At 41.3% G+C, this 18,555-nt stretch overlaps 1 protein-coding gene across 7 annotated transcripts in view; it reads right to left on the bottom strand.

Moving 5' to 3' along the window:
- Positions 1-18,555, bottom strand: part of PFKM (phosphofructokinase, muscle) — a 42,618-nt gene that overhangs the window by 19,083 nt on the left and 4,980 nt on the right. For 4 of the 7 annotated variants that reach the window (XM_027106074.1, XM_027106070.1, XM_027106073.1 and 1 more), the window contains 2 exons: positions 14,756-14,904; positions 3,110-3,202 (listed from right to left, as the gene is read on the bottom strand). In XM_027106074.1, coding sequence (XP_026961875.1) covers positions 3,110-3,202; positions 14,756-14,870 — 208 coding nt within the window. In that variant the 5' untranslated portion in view covers positions 14,871-14,904. Of the gene's footprint in view, positions 1-3,109; positions 3,203-6,343; positions 6,421-14,685; positions 14,905-18,555 lie in introns of those variants that run through there. The other 3 variants (XM_027106077.1, XM_027106075.1, XM_027106076.1) reach the window with 3 other exon arrangements.

The raw sequence follows: 18,555 nt of genomic DNA, 5'->3' as shown, positions 1-18,555 counted from the left end.
GTGTCTCCTGCATCGGCAGGTGGACCCCCAACCACTGCGCCACCAGGGAAGCCCCCCCAGGAATTCTTTGGGCTCTCCTACTTAACATCACTGGCCTCTTCTGGTCCCAGGCCAGTCTTTGGTTGCTCCATGTTGCCCTAAATAACCCTCTATGAGCAGCTGTCTGACTTATTAGAAGCAAGATGAAGGATAAGATTACAGGCACCATCCAGTGGGTACTCTGGGTACAGCCAGGAGGGGCTCTGGAGAGCATCAGATGCACATACTTTGGAGTCTCCAATTACAGCCTGTTGGGAAGAGGCTTTAGGGAGAACTAGGGGTGATGGGCCTCTATGACATGAGATAGAAGAAGAAACAATGTATGACTTGGTCACTATCTTTTTGCTGAAAAGTTTCTTTCTACCCTAACTGAACATTAAATAAGAAATAAAGGACATGAGGAGCAAATGTTTGTTAGATGTGAATTATACTTTCTGATGGATATGCAATTAAAAATTGTAAATCCTACAACAGCAATCCAGAGAAGGGAATAGGATCCTCCTCCTATGAACCTTTAAAAATAGGATAAACATGCATTTGGAATGGACTGCCTGTCTGGAGACAGAGGGATAGAGTAGATGACTGAGGTCCTCTCCAGCAGAATATGCCAATTTCATAAGGCCAAATGTAGCATGGTTTTAAGAGGACTGGACCACTTCTGGGCTGGAAAGGGAGTTAGGATTTGGTATCTAATCAGCCCAGTTTCTGAGTTCAGGATGTCTGATTCCTGGCCACTCTTCTACTTTAAGAGGTTACTAGCCTTGCTACGTTCAGGGAATGACAGAGCTGAGGCCCCTCTTGATCTTACAGAGCCCAAACTCACTTTCCCATGTGTCCCACAGCCTCTAGGGAAAAACCTTTCTGTGCCCTTTCCCTGTGAGAACTAGGGCCCCTCAAACCCATCTCCAGGAAGGTCACTTCTGCATTTGAGCTGCTCTCTCAGTTGGGACCTCTCAGCTCTACTTTGAGTTTTCTGTTTTGCTTCCTTCCTCCCTAGAATTCCATCCTCTACCGCTCTCAGTCCCTACTGACATGCACCTGTGATGTTATGGGGATTCACAGTGGGGTGTTTCCCTGGGTACACTGTGCCTGTCACAGAATCCCATAGGCGTCAGTCCAGTTGGGCCCTCCAGAAATGAGCTTATCAATAGCCCCTGCCTCCACAGAAGACGATCCTTCCCTTAAAGTGGGTGATGGGCATCTCTAGAATAAGAGGGTCTCTCTGCTCAGGATCAGAAGCTGAGAGGGCTCTGCTGCTCTTGGACCCACGTTAAATCTTAGACCTTTTTTTTTTTTTAGCCTCTTTCCCTTTCCAGGAAGCTCTACTTTTTCATAAATGCAGAACTCTGTGTGCTCCATCTGGATCTTTTAGCAGGCTCTCACTTCCCCTAACCTGACAATCCAATTCCACAGGCCATCCTACCAAGGCTTTAGGATCAACACTCAGAGTTCCTGTTGAAGAACTCATTATTGGCATGGGATTCTTTCCAGGAGAGGAGAGAGAAGCAACAGAAGCCAGGGCAGCAGTCTCTACAGCCTCAAGGAGGGCTCTGCGTTCCTAATCTGGCTCCTATTCCTAAACTCAGGCCTCTGTGCCCTCCTTCCTGTTTCCTCATTAGAGCGTTCTCCTGTTCATAATACATATCACAGTTATAAACATTAGTTTAAAATATACTTAAAGTCTCGCTTAACTAATATACTAATAAGAAGGATCATAAGAGCAAAGATGGTGTGTGACTTTTCCACTGATGTAGCCTTAGTGCCTACCATCCTGTTTGGCACACAGCAGATGCTCAACAATTCACTTTTTATCTAATTAGTAATGCATTTATTGCATCATGTACTATTCTAAGCACTTAAATGAAGAGTTCAGTTTCTTGAAATCTATCTTTTTCATGAACTTTTCCCTGGTTAATCCAACCAACGCCTATCATTTCATTACGTAAGTGGATTCTACTTGGTTAAGACACGCTTGATTATTTTTATTTACGTGCCTTATGTAAGAATTCTAGTAATGTATGATATCTTTCCTCATTAAAGTTCCCGAAGGAAATCAACTTCTCCACAACACACAGGACAGGGCACTATACAAAGTGGGTGCTTGACACAAAGTCTAGGAAAGCCTAGGGAGAGTGGAGCAGAGGGAAGGGGAGGCTAGCTGAGATCCCCTTCTTTCTCTCTTTTCCTCATCACAGTCTCCATGTCCTAGTATCCCTTTCAAAGAAATTCTGCCTCTCTTCAACACATCACAAATTACGATATACAAGAACGTACATCAAAGAGGGAAAACAGTAAAAATAAATAAATAAATAAATGATAAATTGAGAAAAAAACACCACATCCCCTATCTGCCACTTCATCTTTCCATATACCTGATATTTCTGACTCCTAGGTTTCTTGGACTCAACCCAGAGACGGTTCTCTCTGGCTTTGCTTTCTGCCCCACCCCCTTGGATATGTACTGATTAACTGCTGCTGTTCATCTGTTCAAGGGTTAAAGGAATGGAAGGGGAAGAAAGGCCAGAGAATGACAGAATGACGCAGAAGTGTGCCTAGTAGAAGGAACTGTGCTGTAAGAGTGAGGCACCTAACCCTGGACAGTGCAGGATCTCTGCAGACATCAGAACTGGTACCTGAAGATTCACTAGGGCCCACCAAATACCAATGCCAAATCTCCTCCTTTCCCCATCATTTCCAACGTACTTGAAGTGAATCCACCTACCGCCCCCTCAACAATTTTATCTCTTTAGTCTATTTCTTTCCAATGTTGCTTGAGAAAACACCAGTTTTCTAGGTACCAAAGGATCAAATGGTCCCAAATCTTCAGAGAAACTTGGAAAGATGATTTATGGAGACTTAAGTAAATAAAAGTGGAGCAAATGAAATCCAAAAGCACTTGTGGACTTAGACCTGACAGAGTTTTAGGGAAGCCCAAGGTTCCAGTGTGAATCTACAGCAGGAGGATCTTCAGGAGGATAGTTCTGTTCTACAGGCTAGGGAAGTGAGGAAACTCAAGGCAGCCTCCAAGCCACGGCTTTCGTCTCCCCCCAAGCTGGGCCCTCCTCCTTACCTTGGGCATCGCCACCGGAGGTTAACACGGCGATGGCTTTGCCAGCCCCCAGGGTTTTGGCTGCATGGTGCTCTTCATGGGTCATGATCCACTCTAGAATTCAAGAGAATGGCCAGTTAAGACACAGCGGGATCAAGGTGCTATGAGCTCAGGGGATGATGGCTCTGTTAGACTGGCTACAGCCACCTCAGTCAGGCTCTCCTGCTGCACTGAGTCTGAGCTTTGCAGCCTGGGATCTTTGGACTTCCTCCAGAAGAGAGCCACACCCCACAGAGTGACAAGCTGAAATGTCACAGAAATCAAGCCCAAGACTGCAAAAGTACTCGCTAATCCCTCCCACCCCAACTGGAGCCTATTTGGAGAATGAGCTAAGGCCAAGGAGAAGGGTGGGTAACTGAACAGAAATGAGAAAGGAAAAAGTTAAGTTAGCCTCAAAGATTCCTCCCTTTTAATGAAGGGAAGGGCTGTTGCAGCGGATAGGAATCAGATGAGGCTTGGGGCACTGAAAACTAGCAAAGTGGAAGCAGAAAAGCAAGGGCAGGGTGGGTTATGGTGAAGATTAGGGTCGGGTGTGATGGAATTGGGCTAAGCTAGAACAGGAGTTTGAGGTTATAGAGTCACATTGGAGCTCGGGCAAAATAATGGTTCAGGCTCAGGAGTGGTTAGGGACTTGCTCTGGCTTTTCCCATCCCTCTCAGGGTCTCTGCCTCCTAAGCATCTCTTGATCCTTTATCTTCAGGCCTTGTTCCTCACACTAAATACTATCAAATGGGAAGAGTAACACAAAATCACTGCCACATATACACAGATATGTACACGTGACATGTGAACACCTTCATATTTTTGTCTTTAGGGCTTCTCTCTCTCAAAGGAAAACAAAAGACCTACTTTTGTATCCATAAAAATGCCAATGGAATCATCACTCTCCCAGTTATCTGGGCTAAAATCTGTTATTTTTTAAATTTATCTCCTCTTTACTCTCAGAATCAAAACGGTTACCAAACCCTATTATTCTTCCTTCTTATTATCTTCCCTTATCCTTCTCTTCCTTTCTGTCCTCACTGCCTCTTTCCACCTGAATTGCTTATTACAATAGCTGGTCTCCCTCTGCTTGTGCTTCCCTTCTCCACTCTATTTGAGACACAAAATAAACCTCCATGGGAAGGTCATAGGCCCCTGAGGCCTCGGTGGAGGGAGGATTCATTCACACCAACAGGAGCTGATGACCTTTAAATACAGCTCATGTTTCTGCTGTGAACCCAGGGCAATCAGGGTAGCTGCTGATAAAGACATAGGTCACATCCACATACAGATCCACACACATGCCAATAAAATACATGCAATGAGACACTCATGAAGAAAAACATACAGAAACACACATAGTGCTGTTAACAAACACAGATTCACAGACATGCTACATATAATCAGTGCTGACAGATAAGCCCAAACTTTTTGGGTCGGCATTCAAACTTCCATGATCTAACTCTTGCCTAGAGTTTCAACCTTTGCTCCCATGAATTCTCTGCTCCGTTATCACCTGAACATTTCTTTGTTCCTCCCCACTTTTGTGCCTGTGCACACTGCATCACTTGTCCGGAAGGCCACCCTGGTTCTTTCCACAGATCAATATCCTACTCCATTATTTAAGGCCCGTCCTAGTCACATCCCTGTTAAACCTATTAAGCCCTCACTGATTACCACAGGTCAAGGAGGGCTTCTTTCTGGACCTCCTCTAATCACATATTGTCTGAAACCAGATCATTCACTTAGCACTTAATTACTACTTTATGTGATAGTTTAATTGCTTCTTACTTACTGGAAAGGTTGGACTAGATAAGGAGTCAGCAAACTGCAGCCCATGGGCCAAATCAAGCCCTTCTAATGTTTTTGTATGGCAGCAAACTAAGAAAAGTCTTTACATTTTAAGTGGTGGAAAAAACAATTCCATGACATGTGAAAATTATATGAAATCCAGATTTCAGTGCTCATACCACTCACATTCTTTTGCATATTATCTATGGCTGCTTTTGTGCAGAAGAGATTATTGTGACAGAGACCTGATAGCCTGCAAAGCCTAAAACATTTACTATCTGGCCTTTAACAGAAAAAGTTTGCAGACACCTGGACTAATGATTGCTAAAGTCATTTCCCCAACTAGACTGAAAACTCCTTGGGGGGGGGGGCGGGTGGATCATGTTCATTTTTTAAACTCTCCCACGGCCTACCAAAGCCTAAAGAAGTCTATGCACATAAGAACAGGAGTTCAATAAACTCTTATCGAAAGCACTAGTGAACTGACAAACAACAGGAAATGCACACAAATATAGAAAAATTTTAAAATATGCTTGGATACAGATGTACTTCTATATTCCCTTACTTTTAACACATACAGATACAAATAGGACCTAAGAAAGAAGATAGTGACAAACAGTGAGAGGAATACAAACACACATAGATAGAAACACTCTCCTATTTAACCAGAGTGTTCCTGTGCAAATTTCTGCAGTTCTCAAAAAAAAGAAAGACTAAGTGGTTGCAAATAGGAAGGCAAAATTTTGGAAAGAAGAGAACAAAACATGTGAGTACTATGCTGATCCCTTTTTCCCTGAGTTTTTTTCTTCTCAGCCACTCTGGGAGCTCATCACTGGCAGAAACCCATACAAGGATCTTCCACCCACAGAGGCTTCAGTGAGGGAGAGAATTCATCATAAACGGGGAAGGTTAGGAGTGCGGACCGGCAAAATACAGCTCAAATTCTTCTTCTGCACCTCTATGTTATAGAAGCACCAGTCACAGATATGCAAGCAGATTCATAAATAAACAGATCAACAGTGACACACGTAGAAACAGATATGTTAAAACCTATATATAAAATCACAGGTGCGGAGATAAGCACGCGGGAGGGAGAAATACTGGAGTGGCAGGATTCTAGGTGCACTGATTTGAACTGGACGAGTGCCAGGGTAGGAGTCGGGCGGCCGAGGGCCACTAGGTCCGAATACCACCCACCCATCCGTGATTTCCAGGCAAAGGGGCAGTGCGTGCAAGCCGAGCGAAGGGGCTAGGATTCTTCACCCATCCCCCGCCTCAGCTCCTTCTTCTGATGCTATGCCACCTCTTTTTTTCCCTTCTGCTCCTTTCTGTTCTCCCCACCGCCTCCTCCCAGCACGTTCATTCCCACCTCGCTCTCAGCTTTCCCCCTCGCTCTTTACCCAAGGGCCCCTCTTGCCTTACAGTCTTAGCTCTCCTCCGCCCGGTCTTCCTTGCAGATTGTCCTTGGGGAAGGGGGGAGGGGAGCTTGGCGAACACGGGGAGGAGCCAGGTGGAGGCAACAGGGGAGGGGAAAGAGGAGAGCCTTTCCAGCCTCCACTAAGCTGATGCTGGCCCGGAGGCTCCGCCTCCTCCTGGTCGCTTTTCTCCTCCCCTTCCCCCTCCCGCTAAGAACACAGCTCAAATGTGACACCGGCTTAGTCTCTTCACTCCGCAGAGGGTTCTGGAGTCCCCGCATCTATCTCGGGAGCCATCAGCTCCTGTGTACAGTGGGAATCAGAATTTATTTAGTTGCTTCCCTTGTCATCAGAGACACTTTTTTTCCGAGCGGGGGCTGCCTGAGACTCCTTGCATTCAAACATCCTCCGCAGCCAATAATAAGCCTCCCTCTCTGGCCCTATCCATTGTCTCCCACCTCTATCACTCTTTGAACAAACATTTATTGCAAGTCTGTGCGCCAGGTTTTGTATTAGGTTCTGAGAGATGAAAAGACAAGTGAAACAGAATCCCTGCCCTTGAGGAACATTGATCACTGGTATTTTCTATGGAGGGACCTCAAAAACTCCTTTTACATTTACGTACCTTTCTCAGAGAAAATACGGAGAAGCTACCTAGGAATGAGAGTACTAAGAGGCAAGACCCCTGCCTTGATAGCCTCATTCTGAAGACTGCACTAGAAGCGGGTGCAGGATTCTGATAGTGAACCAAGCATATCTGTTGGGCTACAAAGCAAACAGAATCCATTCTGGGAACATAGGTCCAATACTACCACAGCAAGAGGTGCAACCTTTACTCAGATCCTCTTTACTCTTTCCACTGCTCCACCCATGCCTTGTTTCAATGCCTCTCCACAGTCATCTCTCATCTCCTTGCTGTTTCTACTGCCCTTCCTCTTGCTTTCTTTCGTCTCTGCACCTGCACATTCTACAAACAATAAGAATGCAAGTGACTAGGAGATAAAACCATGTGACTACACAAAATTAACTTTTGTACTGCAAATGATACCATCAAGAAAGTGAAAAGACGGGGCTTCCCTGGTGGCGCAGTGGTTAAGAATCTGCCTGCCAATGCAGGGGACACGGGTTTGAGCCCTGGTCTGGGAAGATCCCACATGCTGCGGAGCAACTAAGCCCATGCGCCACAACTACTGAAGCCCACGCGCGTAGAGCCTGTGCTCCACAACAAGAGAAGCTACCGCAATGAGAAGGCCGCACACTGCAACGAAGAGTAGCCCCCGCTCGCTGCAACTAGAGAAAGCCCACGCGCAGCAAAGAAAACCCAACACAGCCAAAAATAAAAACAAACAAATAAATAAATTTATTTTAAAAAAAAGAAAGTGAAAAGACAACCCATGGAATGGGAGAAAATATTTGCAAATCATATATCTGATAAAGGACCAGGTATCGAGAATATGTAACTCTGGCAACCCAACAATAAAAAGATAACCGAATTTAAAAATGGACAAAAGATCTGAACAGATACCTCACCAAAGAAGACAGAAGATGGCAAATAAGCATATAAAATGATGCTCAACATCATATATCATTAGGAACCACAAATTAAAACAGAGACACCACTACAATCTATTAGAATGAAAAAAAAAAACTGACAATACCAAATACTGACAAGAATGTGGAGCAACAAAGAACTCTCATTCTTTGTTGGTGCAAATGCAAAATGGTACAGTCACTTTAAAGGATAGTTTTGCAGTTTCTTACAAAGCTAAATATAGTATTTCCATATGATCCAGCAATCACACTCCTAAATATTTACACAAATGAGTTGAAAACTATATCCATACAAAAACCTGCACATGAGTGTTTACAGCAGCTTTCATAAGTGCCAGAAACTGGAAGCGACCAAAATGCCCCTCAAAAGGTGAATGGATAATCAAACTGTGGTACATCCATACAGTGGAATATTGCAATTAAAAAAAAAATGACCCGTCAAGCCAAGAAAAGACATGGAGGAAGTTTAAATACAAACTTAGTGAAATAAGCCAGTCTGAAAAGGCTACGTATGTATGATTCCAACTATATGACATTCTGGAAAAAGTGAAACTATAAAGACAGTGAAAAGATCAATGGTTGCCAAGGGCTTGGAGTAGAGATGGAGCAATAGATAGGCAGAACACAAGGGATTTTTAGGGCAGTGAAACGATTCTGTGTGATGCTCTAATGGAGGATACATGACATTATGTATCTGTCAAAAGTTACAGAACTGTACAACACAAAGAGTAAACCCTAGTGTAAACTATGGACTTTAATCAATTATAATGTATCAATATTGGTTCAACAATTGTAACAAATATACCACACCACTGCAAGATGTTAATAATAGGGGAAACTGAGGAGAAAACAGAGAGGATATATGGAAACTCTCTGTGCAATCTGCTCAATTTTCTGTAAGCCTAAAACTTCTCTAACAAATAAAGTCTATTAATTTCAAAAATATATTCTGTTCAATGAAATATCAAATAAAATTGTGATATTAAAAAAATGGGCAAGGGTTTGAAAAGACATTTATCTAAAGAAAATATACAAATAACCAATAAGTACATAAAAGGCACTTTCTTTTTTTGAAGATTATTATTAATTCAATTTCTTTAATACATATAGGCATATTCAAATCATCTGTTTCTCCTTGTGTGAATTTTGGCAGATTGTGTCTTTCAAGGGATTGGTCCTTTCCATCTAGGTTATCAAATTTGTAGGCATAGAGTTGTTCATAGTATTCCTGTATTACACTTTTAATTTCCATGGGATCTGTAGTGATGTCCCTGCTTTCATTTTGGGTATTAGTAATCTGTGTCCTCTTTCTTTTCTTCTTAGTTACCCTAGCTAGGGATTTATTAACGTTATTGATCTTTTCAAAGAACCAGCTTTTGGTTTCATTAATTTTCTCTGTTGATTTCTTGTTTTCAATTTTATTGACTTCTGCTCTAATTCTTTTGGTTTTTTTTTTTCCTGCTTACTTTGGATTTAATTTACTCTTCACCTATAGTTTCCCAAGATGGAAACATAGGGAACTATAAGAGATTTAGATCATCTTCTTTTCTGATATATATATCCAAGGCTATAAATTTCCCTCTAAGCACTGCTTTCTCTGTATCCAACAAATTTTAATAAGTTGTGTTTTTCATTTAGTTCAAAATATATTTAAATTCCCTTGAGATTTTTTCTTTGACTCATGCGTTATTTAGAAGTATGTTGTTTAATCTCCAAGTATTGGGGGATTTTCCAGTTATCTTTCTGTTATTGATTTCTAGTTTAATTCCACTGTGGTCTGAAACCAGCCATTGTATAATTTCTGTTCTTTTAAATTAGTTAAGATGTTTTTTATAGCCCAGAATGTGGTCTAGCTTGGTAAATATGTTATCATGTATGTATGAATGTATGAACGAATATGTATTGGTGAATCACGTGACCCTGAGAAAAATTTATATTTGGCTGTTGTTGGATGAATTGTTTTTTACGCTTTTTTCCTGGTAATTGATTTCTAATCTCATAGCATTGTGGTCGGAAAAGATGCTTGATACGATTCCAATTTTCTTAAATTTACCAAGGCTTGATTTGTGACCCAAGATGTGATCTATCCTGGAGAATGTTCCGTGTACACTTGAGAAGAAACTGTAATCTGCTGTTCTTGGATGGAATGTCCTATAAATATCAGTTAAATCTATCTGGTCTATTTTGACATTTAAAGCTTGTGTTTCCTTATTAATTTTCTGTCTGGATGATCTGTCCATTGGTTAAAGTCTCCCACTATTATTGTGTTACTGTCAATTTCCTCTTTTAAAGCTGTTAGCATTTGCCTTATGTATGTGCTCCTATGTTGGTGCATATATAGATATAATTGTTATATCTCCTTCTTGGATTGATCCCTTGGTCATTATGTAGTGGTCTTCCTTGTCTCTTGTAACACTCTTTATTTTAAAGTCTATTTTATCTGATATAATTATTGTTACTCCAGATTTCTTTTGATTTCCATTTGCATTTTCTATCCCCTCACTTTCAGTCTGTATGGGTCCCTAGGTCTTCAGTGGGTCTCTTGTAGACAGCATATATATAGGTCTTGTTTTTGTATCCATTCAGTAAGCCTGTGTCTTTTGGTTGGAGCATTTAATCCATTCACATTTAAGGTAATTATCAATATGTATGTTCCTATTACCATTTTCTTAATTGTTTTGGGTTTGTTTTTGTAGGTCCTTTTCTTCTCTTGTGTTTACCACTTAAAGAAGTTCCTTTAGCATTTGTCATAGAGATGGTTTGGTGGTGCTGAATTCTGTTAGCTTTTGGTTGCCTGTAACGTTTTTGATTTCTTCGTCGAATCTGAATGAGACCCTTGCCGGGTAGAGTAATCTTGGTTGTAGGTTCTTCCCTTTCATCACTTTAAATATATCGTGCCACTGCCTTCTGGCTTGTAGAGTTTCTGCTGAGAAATCAGCTGTTAACCTTATGGGAGTTCCCTTGTATATTATTTTTCCCTTGTTGCTTTTAATAATTTTTGTCTTTAATTTTTGTCAATTTGATTACTATGTGTCTCGGAGTGTTTCTCCTTGGGTTTATCCTGCCTGGGACTCTCTGCGCTTCCTGGTCTTGGGTGGCTATTTCCTTTCCCATGTTAGGGAAGTTTTCGACTATAAGCTCTTCAAATATTTTCTCGGGTCCTTTCTCTCTCTCTTCTCCTTCTGGGACCCCTATAATGTGAATGTTGGTGTGTTTAATGTTGTCCCAGAGGTCTCTTTGGCTGTTTTCTTTTTTTTTTCTTTATTCTGTTCCACGGCAGTGAATTCCACCATTCTGCCTTCCAGGTCACTTATCCGTTCTTCTGCCTCAGTTTTTCTGCTATTGATTCCTTCTAGTGTATTTTTCATTTCAGTTATTGTATTGTTCATCTCTGTTTGTTTGTTCTTTAATTCTTCTAGGTGTTTGTTCTTTAATTCTTCTAGGTCCTTGTTAAACATTTATTGCATCTTCTCGATCTTTGCCTCCATTCTTTTTCCGAGGTCCTGGATCGTCTTCCCTGTCATTATTCTGAATTCTTTTTCTGGAAGGTTGCCTATCTCCACTACATTTAGTTGTTTTTCTGGGGTTTTATCTTGTTCCTTCATCTGGTACATAGTCCTCTGCCTTTTCATTTTATCTGTCTTTCTGTGAATGTGGTTTTTGTTCCACAGGCTGCAGGACTGTAGTTCTTATTCATTCTGCTGTCTGCCCTCTGGTGGATGAGGCTATCTCAGAGGCTTGTGCAAGCTTCCTGATGGGAGGGACTGGTGGTGTGTTGCTCTGGTGGGCAAAGCTCAGTAAAACTTTAATCTGCTTGTCTGCTAATGGGTGGGGCTGAGTTCCCTCCCTGTTGGTTGTTTGGCCTGAGGCAACCCAGCACTGGAGGCTATAGGCTTTTTTGGTGGGGCTATCCAGGAGGGCTCATGCCAAGGAATATTTCCAAGAAATTCTGCTGCCAGTGTCCCTGTCCCCACGGTGAGCCACAGCCACCCCCCATCTCTGCAGGAGGCCCCCCCCAACCCTACCAGGTAGGTCTAGTTCAGTCTCCTGTGGGGGTCACTGCTCCTTCCCCTTGGGTCCTGGTGCACACACTACTTTGTGTGTGCCCTCCAAGAATGGAGTCTCTGTTTCCCCCAGTCCTGTTGAAGTCCTGCAATCAAATACCTCTAGACTTCAAAGTCTGATTCTCTGGGAATTCCTCTTCCCGTTGCCAGACCCCCAGGTTGGGAAGCCTGATGTGGTGCTCAGAACATTTACTCCAGTGGTGGACTTCTGTGGTATAATTGTTGTCCAGTTTGTGAGTCATTCACCCAGCGGTTATGGGATTTGATTTTATTGTGACTGTGCTCCTCCTACCATCTCATTGTGGCTTCTCCTTTGTCTTTGGATGTGGGGTATCTTTTTTGGTGAGTCCCAGTGTCTTCCTATCGACTGTTCAGCAGTTAGTTGTGATTCTGGTGTCTCGTAAGAGGGTGTGAGTGCATGTCCTCTATTCCGCCATCTTGGACCAATCTTTGGATGAATTGTTGATGTCAGTAATATTCAGTTCATTGATGGCATTGAGTTTAACTATGTCTGTACTTATTTTCTGTATGCTACGTCTGTCCACTCCTGAAAGATGCTGAAGTCTCCATTTCTGATAGTCAATTCATCTATTTCTCCTTTTAGTTCTATCAGTTTTTGCCTCATGTAGTTTGATGCTGTGTGTTAGGCACATAGACATTAAGAATTATTATATCTTCTGGAGAATTGAGCCCTTTATCATTATGTAATGCCCTTTTTCAACCCTGGTAACTCTTCTTTGAAGTCTGCTCTGTCTAAAATTAAAATTATCCTGCTTTCTTTGATTAGTGTCAGCATGGGATATTTTTTTCCATCCATTTACTTTTTATCTATAGATATCTTTATATTTAAAGTGGTTTTTTTTGTAGATAACACATAGTTGGGTCATGTTTTCAGATCAACTCTGACAATCTGTCTTTTAATTGGTACATTTAGACCACTGACATTCAAAATGAGTATTGGATTAATATCTACCATAGTCATTACCATTTTCTATTTGTTGTCCTGTTCTTTGTTCCTATTTTTGTCTTCCACTCTTTTTCTGCCTTTTGTGGTTTTACCTCAGTATTTTATGTGACTATTTTCTCTCCTTTCTTAGCATATCAGTAATACCTTATCACTTCTTTTAGTGGTTGCCCTAGAGTTTGCAATATACATTTGCAACTAATTCAAGTTTCAAATAATACTATTTCTGAAGATTTCCATCTCTCTGCTTACATTGCTTGTCTGTTCTTACATGCTATCTATTTTATCCATTAGAACCCTTAGCACATTAATCATAGGTGTTCAAAATTTCTGGTCTGATAATTCCAACATCACTGCCACGTTTGGTTCTGATGTTTGCTCTGTCTCTTCAAATTGTGGTTTTTTGCCTTTTTATATGCCTTATAACTTTTTCTTGGCAGCCAGACATGACATACTAGATAAAAGAAAATGAACTTGAGGATATAGGGAGGGGGAAGGGTAAGCTGTGACAAAGCGAGAGAGAGGCATGGACATATATACACTACCAAACATAAGGTAGATATCTAGTGGGAAGCAGCCGCATAGCACAGGGAGATCAGCTTGGTGCTTTGGGACCGTCTGGAGGGGTGGGATAGGGAGGGTGGGAGGGAGGGAGACGCAAGAGGGAAGAGATATGGGAACATATGTATATGTATAACTGATTCACTTTGTTATAAAGCAGAAACTAACACACCATTGTAAAGCAATTATACTCGAATAAAGATGTAAAAAAAAAAAAGGAAGTGCTGTAAATAGGCCTTAATGATGTGGTCTTAAATATGGAGGGAGGGAAAGCATTCTACAGTCCTATGGTTAGATTTCAGTCTTTTACAGTGCCTATGCCTCTGGACTATGAATTTCACAAGTGTTTCTTGCATTTTTTTCCTCCCCACCCCCCTTAGGTGGGATAGGACAGCTAGAGTGGGCTGGAGTTGGGTATTTCCCTTCCTCAGGTCAGTTAGACTCTGATAACTTACCCCAGTAAGTTAGGCTCTGGTTAACTAGTTTCTCCTGAAGGCAGGCCTTGTTAAGAAGAATAAAGTACTCTTGTAACAGGCAGGAACAAATGTGACTCCATATTGGATCTATTTCTTTTACTTTAACCTTTGTAGTCTATTCCTTTTGCTACAAGTCAGTCACTAACGGGATGTTGCCTATAAGCTTAAATTATACATAATGGTCCATCTCTGAGAACCCTGCCTCCCATATAATGAACGTTAAGTTAATATACTTTGTTTACCTTACAGGAAACCTTCTGACCAGGTCCACCTGTGAATGGCTGCAGGGAGGAAGAAATGAACACATGTAGGAACCAGGACTTTACCCCCCTTTTAGTATAAAAGAAGCCTGAATTCTAACTCAGGGAAGATGGTTTTTGGGGACACTAATCTACCATCTTCTCAGTCTGCTGGCTTTCCAAATAAAGCTGCTATTCCTTGCCCCAACAACTCATCTCTCAATTTACTGGCTTGTCATGAGTAAGGCAGTACAAGTTTGGACTTGGTAGCACTCTGGTTTAGTTCAAAATTGTTCCTCTTCTCCTCTCCCTGCTGGAAGCCCAAGGAGATTTTTCTCTGATATTTACTGTGGGAATCTGGTCAAACTCCTGGAAGTAAATCTCACAATATTGTGAGGTCCCCCTTTGATTGGATCCCCCTATAGTTTTTTACTCCTAGAATTGTGTGCACTGAGCCTCCAGCAATTTATCAATTACAGTTCAGGCTTTCCTACCCCTTCACTGGTTCCCGAGGTTTCCACTCCTGGGTCTCTGCTCCAGTAAGCTGTGATAAACTGTATTCACCTGTTTGTCTCTCCAATTTTGGGGTCAACAGTTTGCCCTTTGTCTTCCCCTCTCTTACAGATTCAAGAAGAGTTGTTGGTTTTTCAGTCTTTTTACTATTACTTGCTGTTAGCATGGAGTATGACTTCCAAGCGCCTTACATGGGGAAACTGGAAGACAGAAGCCCAAATTATACATATTAAATGGGTGAATTTTATGATATGTGAATTACATCTCAATAAATATGTATTTAAAATTTGAAAAAGGAGAGGCTGGAAAAGCTCCCCATACATTCTGGGGTTTTTAACTCCAAAAATTAATCTAAAGGCTGAAATTTAAAAATCAATCCACCCCTTCCCCTTTCTACCCACTACCGACTCCTATATCTTCATTGAAAGTGTTCTTAATGAATTACTACATTAATGGGTCTACCTTAATTAGGTAAAGACAAGGAAATGTCACTCACTCATAGCCTTATCCCAATATACTTGATCCTTTAGATCCTTTTTTCTGTCCAGGGATCAATCATCCCTAGGAGTTCCTAGAAAACTATATGAGCACAATTCAAAGAAATATCATCTTAAAAGGCACCTAGGGAACTTTCAGGTCAGTTGGAGGTTGGAATCACAGAAAGCACTTAGGCCTTGCCTATGGTTATCCTGGAGTAATACCCAAATTTGAAGACGTTACTCTCTGAGAGCTAAATTAGTAAAAAACCAACCCAAAATAGAGAGTAGCTAATGGAAGAAATACATCATATTAAGAAATGGCTGTAAATGTTTTCCTGTTAAGAATTTTGAGAAACCCCTATTCATTATTAATTTATTCATACATTCAACAAATATTTATTGAGGACTCATTATGTGCCAGCCACTGTCAGGTACTGAGGTATAATAAGCTCTCAAGAAGCTTATCTAGAGGGGCTATCAAAGGTTCATAGGAAGCTTATATTTCATTGGACCTGGGATATAATTGAAGAAGTCAATAACCCAATTAACAATTATAATATATCAAATTCTTATGCCATAAATATATTAGTTGAGGGAAAATGGAGTAAGAAAAAAATGGGACCTGGATAGTAAGAATTTGGCAGTGTTTATTTAGTACTGTTTGAGAGAAGAACACCAATGGATATACATATTCCAGTATTAGAGAGATGGATGATATGATAAAACCATGACAGCTCCTTATATGGATTTTCCTTAATTTTAATCTTAAACTCCAAGACCATACATTTCACTTTTTCATAATTTTCTGTTTATCAAAAAACTTAAATTTCAAATATAGTTTCCCAGGAATCTTAACAACTTGGAAGGGGCATTTTAGTCAGCTATGGTTGACTTATGAATCAAAATTTGGATGTATAATTTGATGGTGGAATGATGACAGAAGGGAATGTTTGAGATCTGGGAAGTTCTAAAAACTATGGTATATATCCAATCCTCGGGCCTCTAATAGGGGAGTCTGAGAAGCATCCCTCAGGGCATGGTGCTGGTATGTGACGCCTACAGGTAAACATAGTATGGTGACTAAGGAAGAAGAGAGTGAGAAAGGGGTCTAAACATTGTCATACAAGCTAGGGTGCCTAAGGAAATTGTCAGGAGTAAAGCACACAGCTTAGCAGAGTTAAGGACCAGGAGTCAAAAAAACAAAGCAGCAAGTTAGGCAAACAAGAGATGGTACCCAAAAAAAACTTGAGGCGACCAGACTAAGCCAGTAGCTGAATTTGCCCTATTACAAGATTATTTTCATTACTGGTATGGTTTAATGGGGCTGAAAAAGGACAGACACCCTGGACCCCTCTTCCAGAGGAGAAAGCTAAAATGTCCTGGGTTTGCACTGGAAAAAAACCTGGGGTTCTCAAATAGGCTTCTCAAGAGGGGCTTATGCCCATTCTAATGACTCAATGATAGGAATTAGCTAGGGTTCTGCTGGAAATCTAGAACTTTGTCCAAAATATAATCAGCTTTCTTCAGTTGTTGAGGTTGGTAGCTAGAATTCAGGCTTTAGGGGACTTGGCAGAGAGTGAGGGGAAAAAAGACTTGAACCCATAAGAAGAAAGTCAGTTGGACCCAGAAGGCCATGTGGTTAAAGTCTACTATTTCTTCTACCTTGTACTATCTGTTGGTGGTCTTCTTGTTTTCAGCACATTGGGTAAAGCTAATGTGCACAAAGGAGAGCCACCTTATACGACAGCTCACCTTATACGTCATACACTGGTACCAAGCAATGAAAGACATATTGTTTACATAGATCCTCATAGTACAGGAAGACATTTAGAAGGTCCTCTTAGACTCCCCAGAGCTTCCTAGGTATTAGACAGCTATTTGGGATATTGGCATGAAGTCCAGGCTAATAATAGGGGCAAAAATTATAATTATCATGAAATAAGGCATTCTGGGGGAGAGAAGTACAAGAAGATGTTTAAAGAGAATTCTGCAGCAGCTAGATAGGAAGAGCACTTGAGTAAACCAGCTGAGATATCCTAAAGTACTTGGCTCATATGCTCTGCCCATTAACCCTGTTAAGTAATGGTAGTTAAATAAACATATAGAGAGCTTTGGAGAGGACCCTCTAACTAGGATAAAATTAGACATTACTGCCAGGAAGTTGAGTAGTTCATGAAGACAGAAGATCTCTTTCACAATGATTACTAAACGCTGGTATAGATGAGGGGCAATAAAGAGGATGTTGTATGCTATACTCATGAGTCCATTCACTACCACTAGGATGGTATGAGAAGATAAAGATTATGTTGATAATGCTAGTGATGGTGTACCAGGACCATCATTTAGGAATGAGAAGTAGGTATGTCAGTCATCCAGGTGTAACTCTAACCCAGGAGAAGAGGAAATAGCATACTATAGGTTTCTTGTGTTCAGTCAACAAATATTGAGCACCTATTACATGTTAGGCACTGTTCTAGACACAAGGGGATCCAGGATTGGGAAAAAAAAAAAACCCTGTCTATCCTTATGGAGCTTAAATACTAGTGAGGAAAGCAGATAATGAACAAGTTAGTCAATTAGTGATAAATGCTTTGAAGAAAAATAAAGCAGGGCCAAGAAGCAGAGCAACAAGTGTGCTATCTGCAGTAGGGTGTTCTGGAAAAACCTTGCTGAAATGACATTCTAGGAAGAAGTCTGAACAAACAGTAGAGAAAACCATGCTACCAGTTGGAGGGAGAGCTTTCAGATGGGGAGAATAGCAAATGCAAAGGTTCTGAGGCAGGAAGAAGTTAGGAGTATCATACCCGAGGATCACCAAGATTTCCTTTGGACCAGAATCAGAATTGTAAATGGGTTACTATGACTTGGTGGGTTCATACTGTGAAACATATGTAGCAATTAGGTATGGGTCTCTCTCTGGGTTGAAACAAATATCTATCTGGTCCTCTCACTTCTACACAACCCCTGGATCTCATCTAGTCCTTACCTGACTAATATGCTATCGTGTGTTTGCCTCCACTAGAATGTAAGCTCCCTGAGGACAGACCCTGGGCACAAGCATGAAACCACTGTCTGCACTGGAGAGTCATCTTTAGCTCTAGTTGGCATAGGATGACCCCTGGAGACCCTACAGCCTCTACTAGCAACAAATATTAAAGTTTCTGACACAGTGCACTGGCTTAAGACAAAGCTTCTTGATTCCAGTCCAGCAGATTCAGCATCACCTGGATCCTTGTCAGAAATGAAAATTCTTGGGCCCTACCTGGAACCTACTGAATCACAAACTCTGGGGCTGAGGCAGAGCAATGTGGTTTAACAAGCCCTCCAAGTGATTCAGATGCACAATGAAGTTTGAGAACCATTGTTCTAAGT

This window comes from Aethalodelphis obliquidens, unplaced genomic scaffold (genome assembly GCF_003676395.1).
Source record: "Aethalodelphis obliquidens isolate GAN/ISIS:26980383/991018 unplaced genomic scaffold, ASM367639v1 scaffold8, whole genome shotgun sequence".
Classification (NCBI taxonomy): domain Eukaryota; kingdom Metazoa; phylum Chordata; class Mammalia; order Artiodactyla; family Delphinidae; genus Aethalodelphis; species Aethalodelphis obliquidens.
This window is presented reverse-complemented; position numbering and strand designations above follow the sequence as displayed.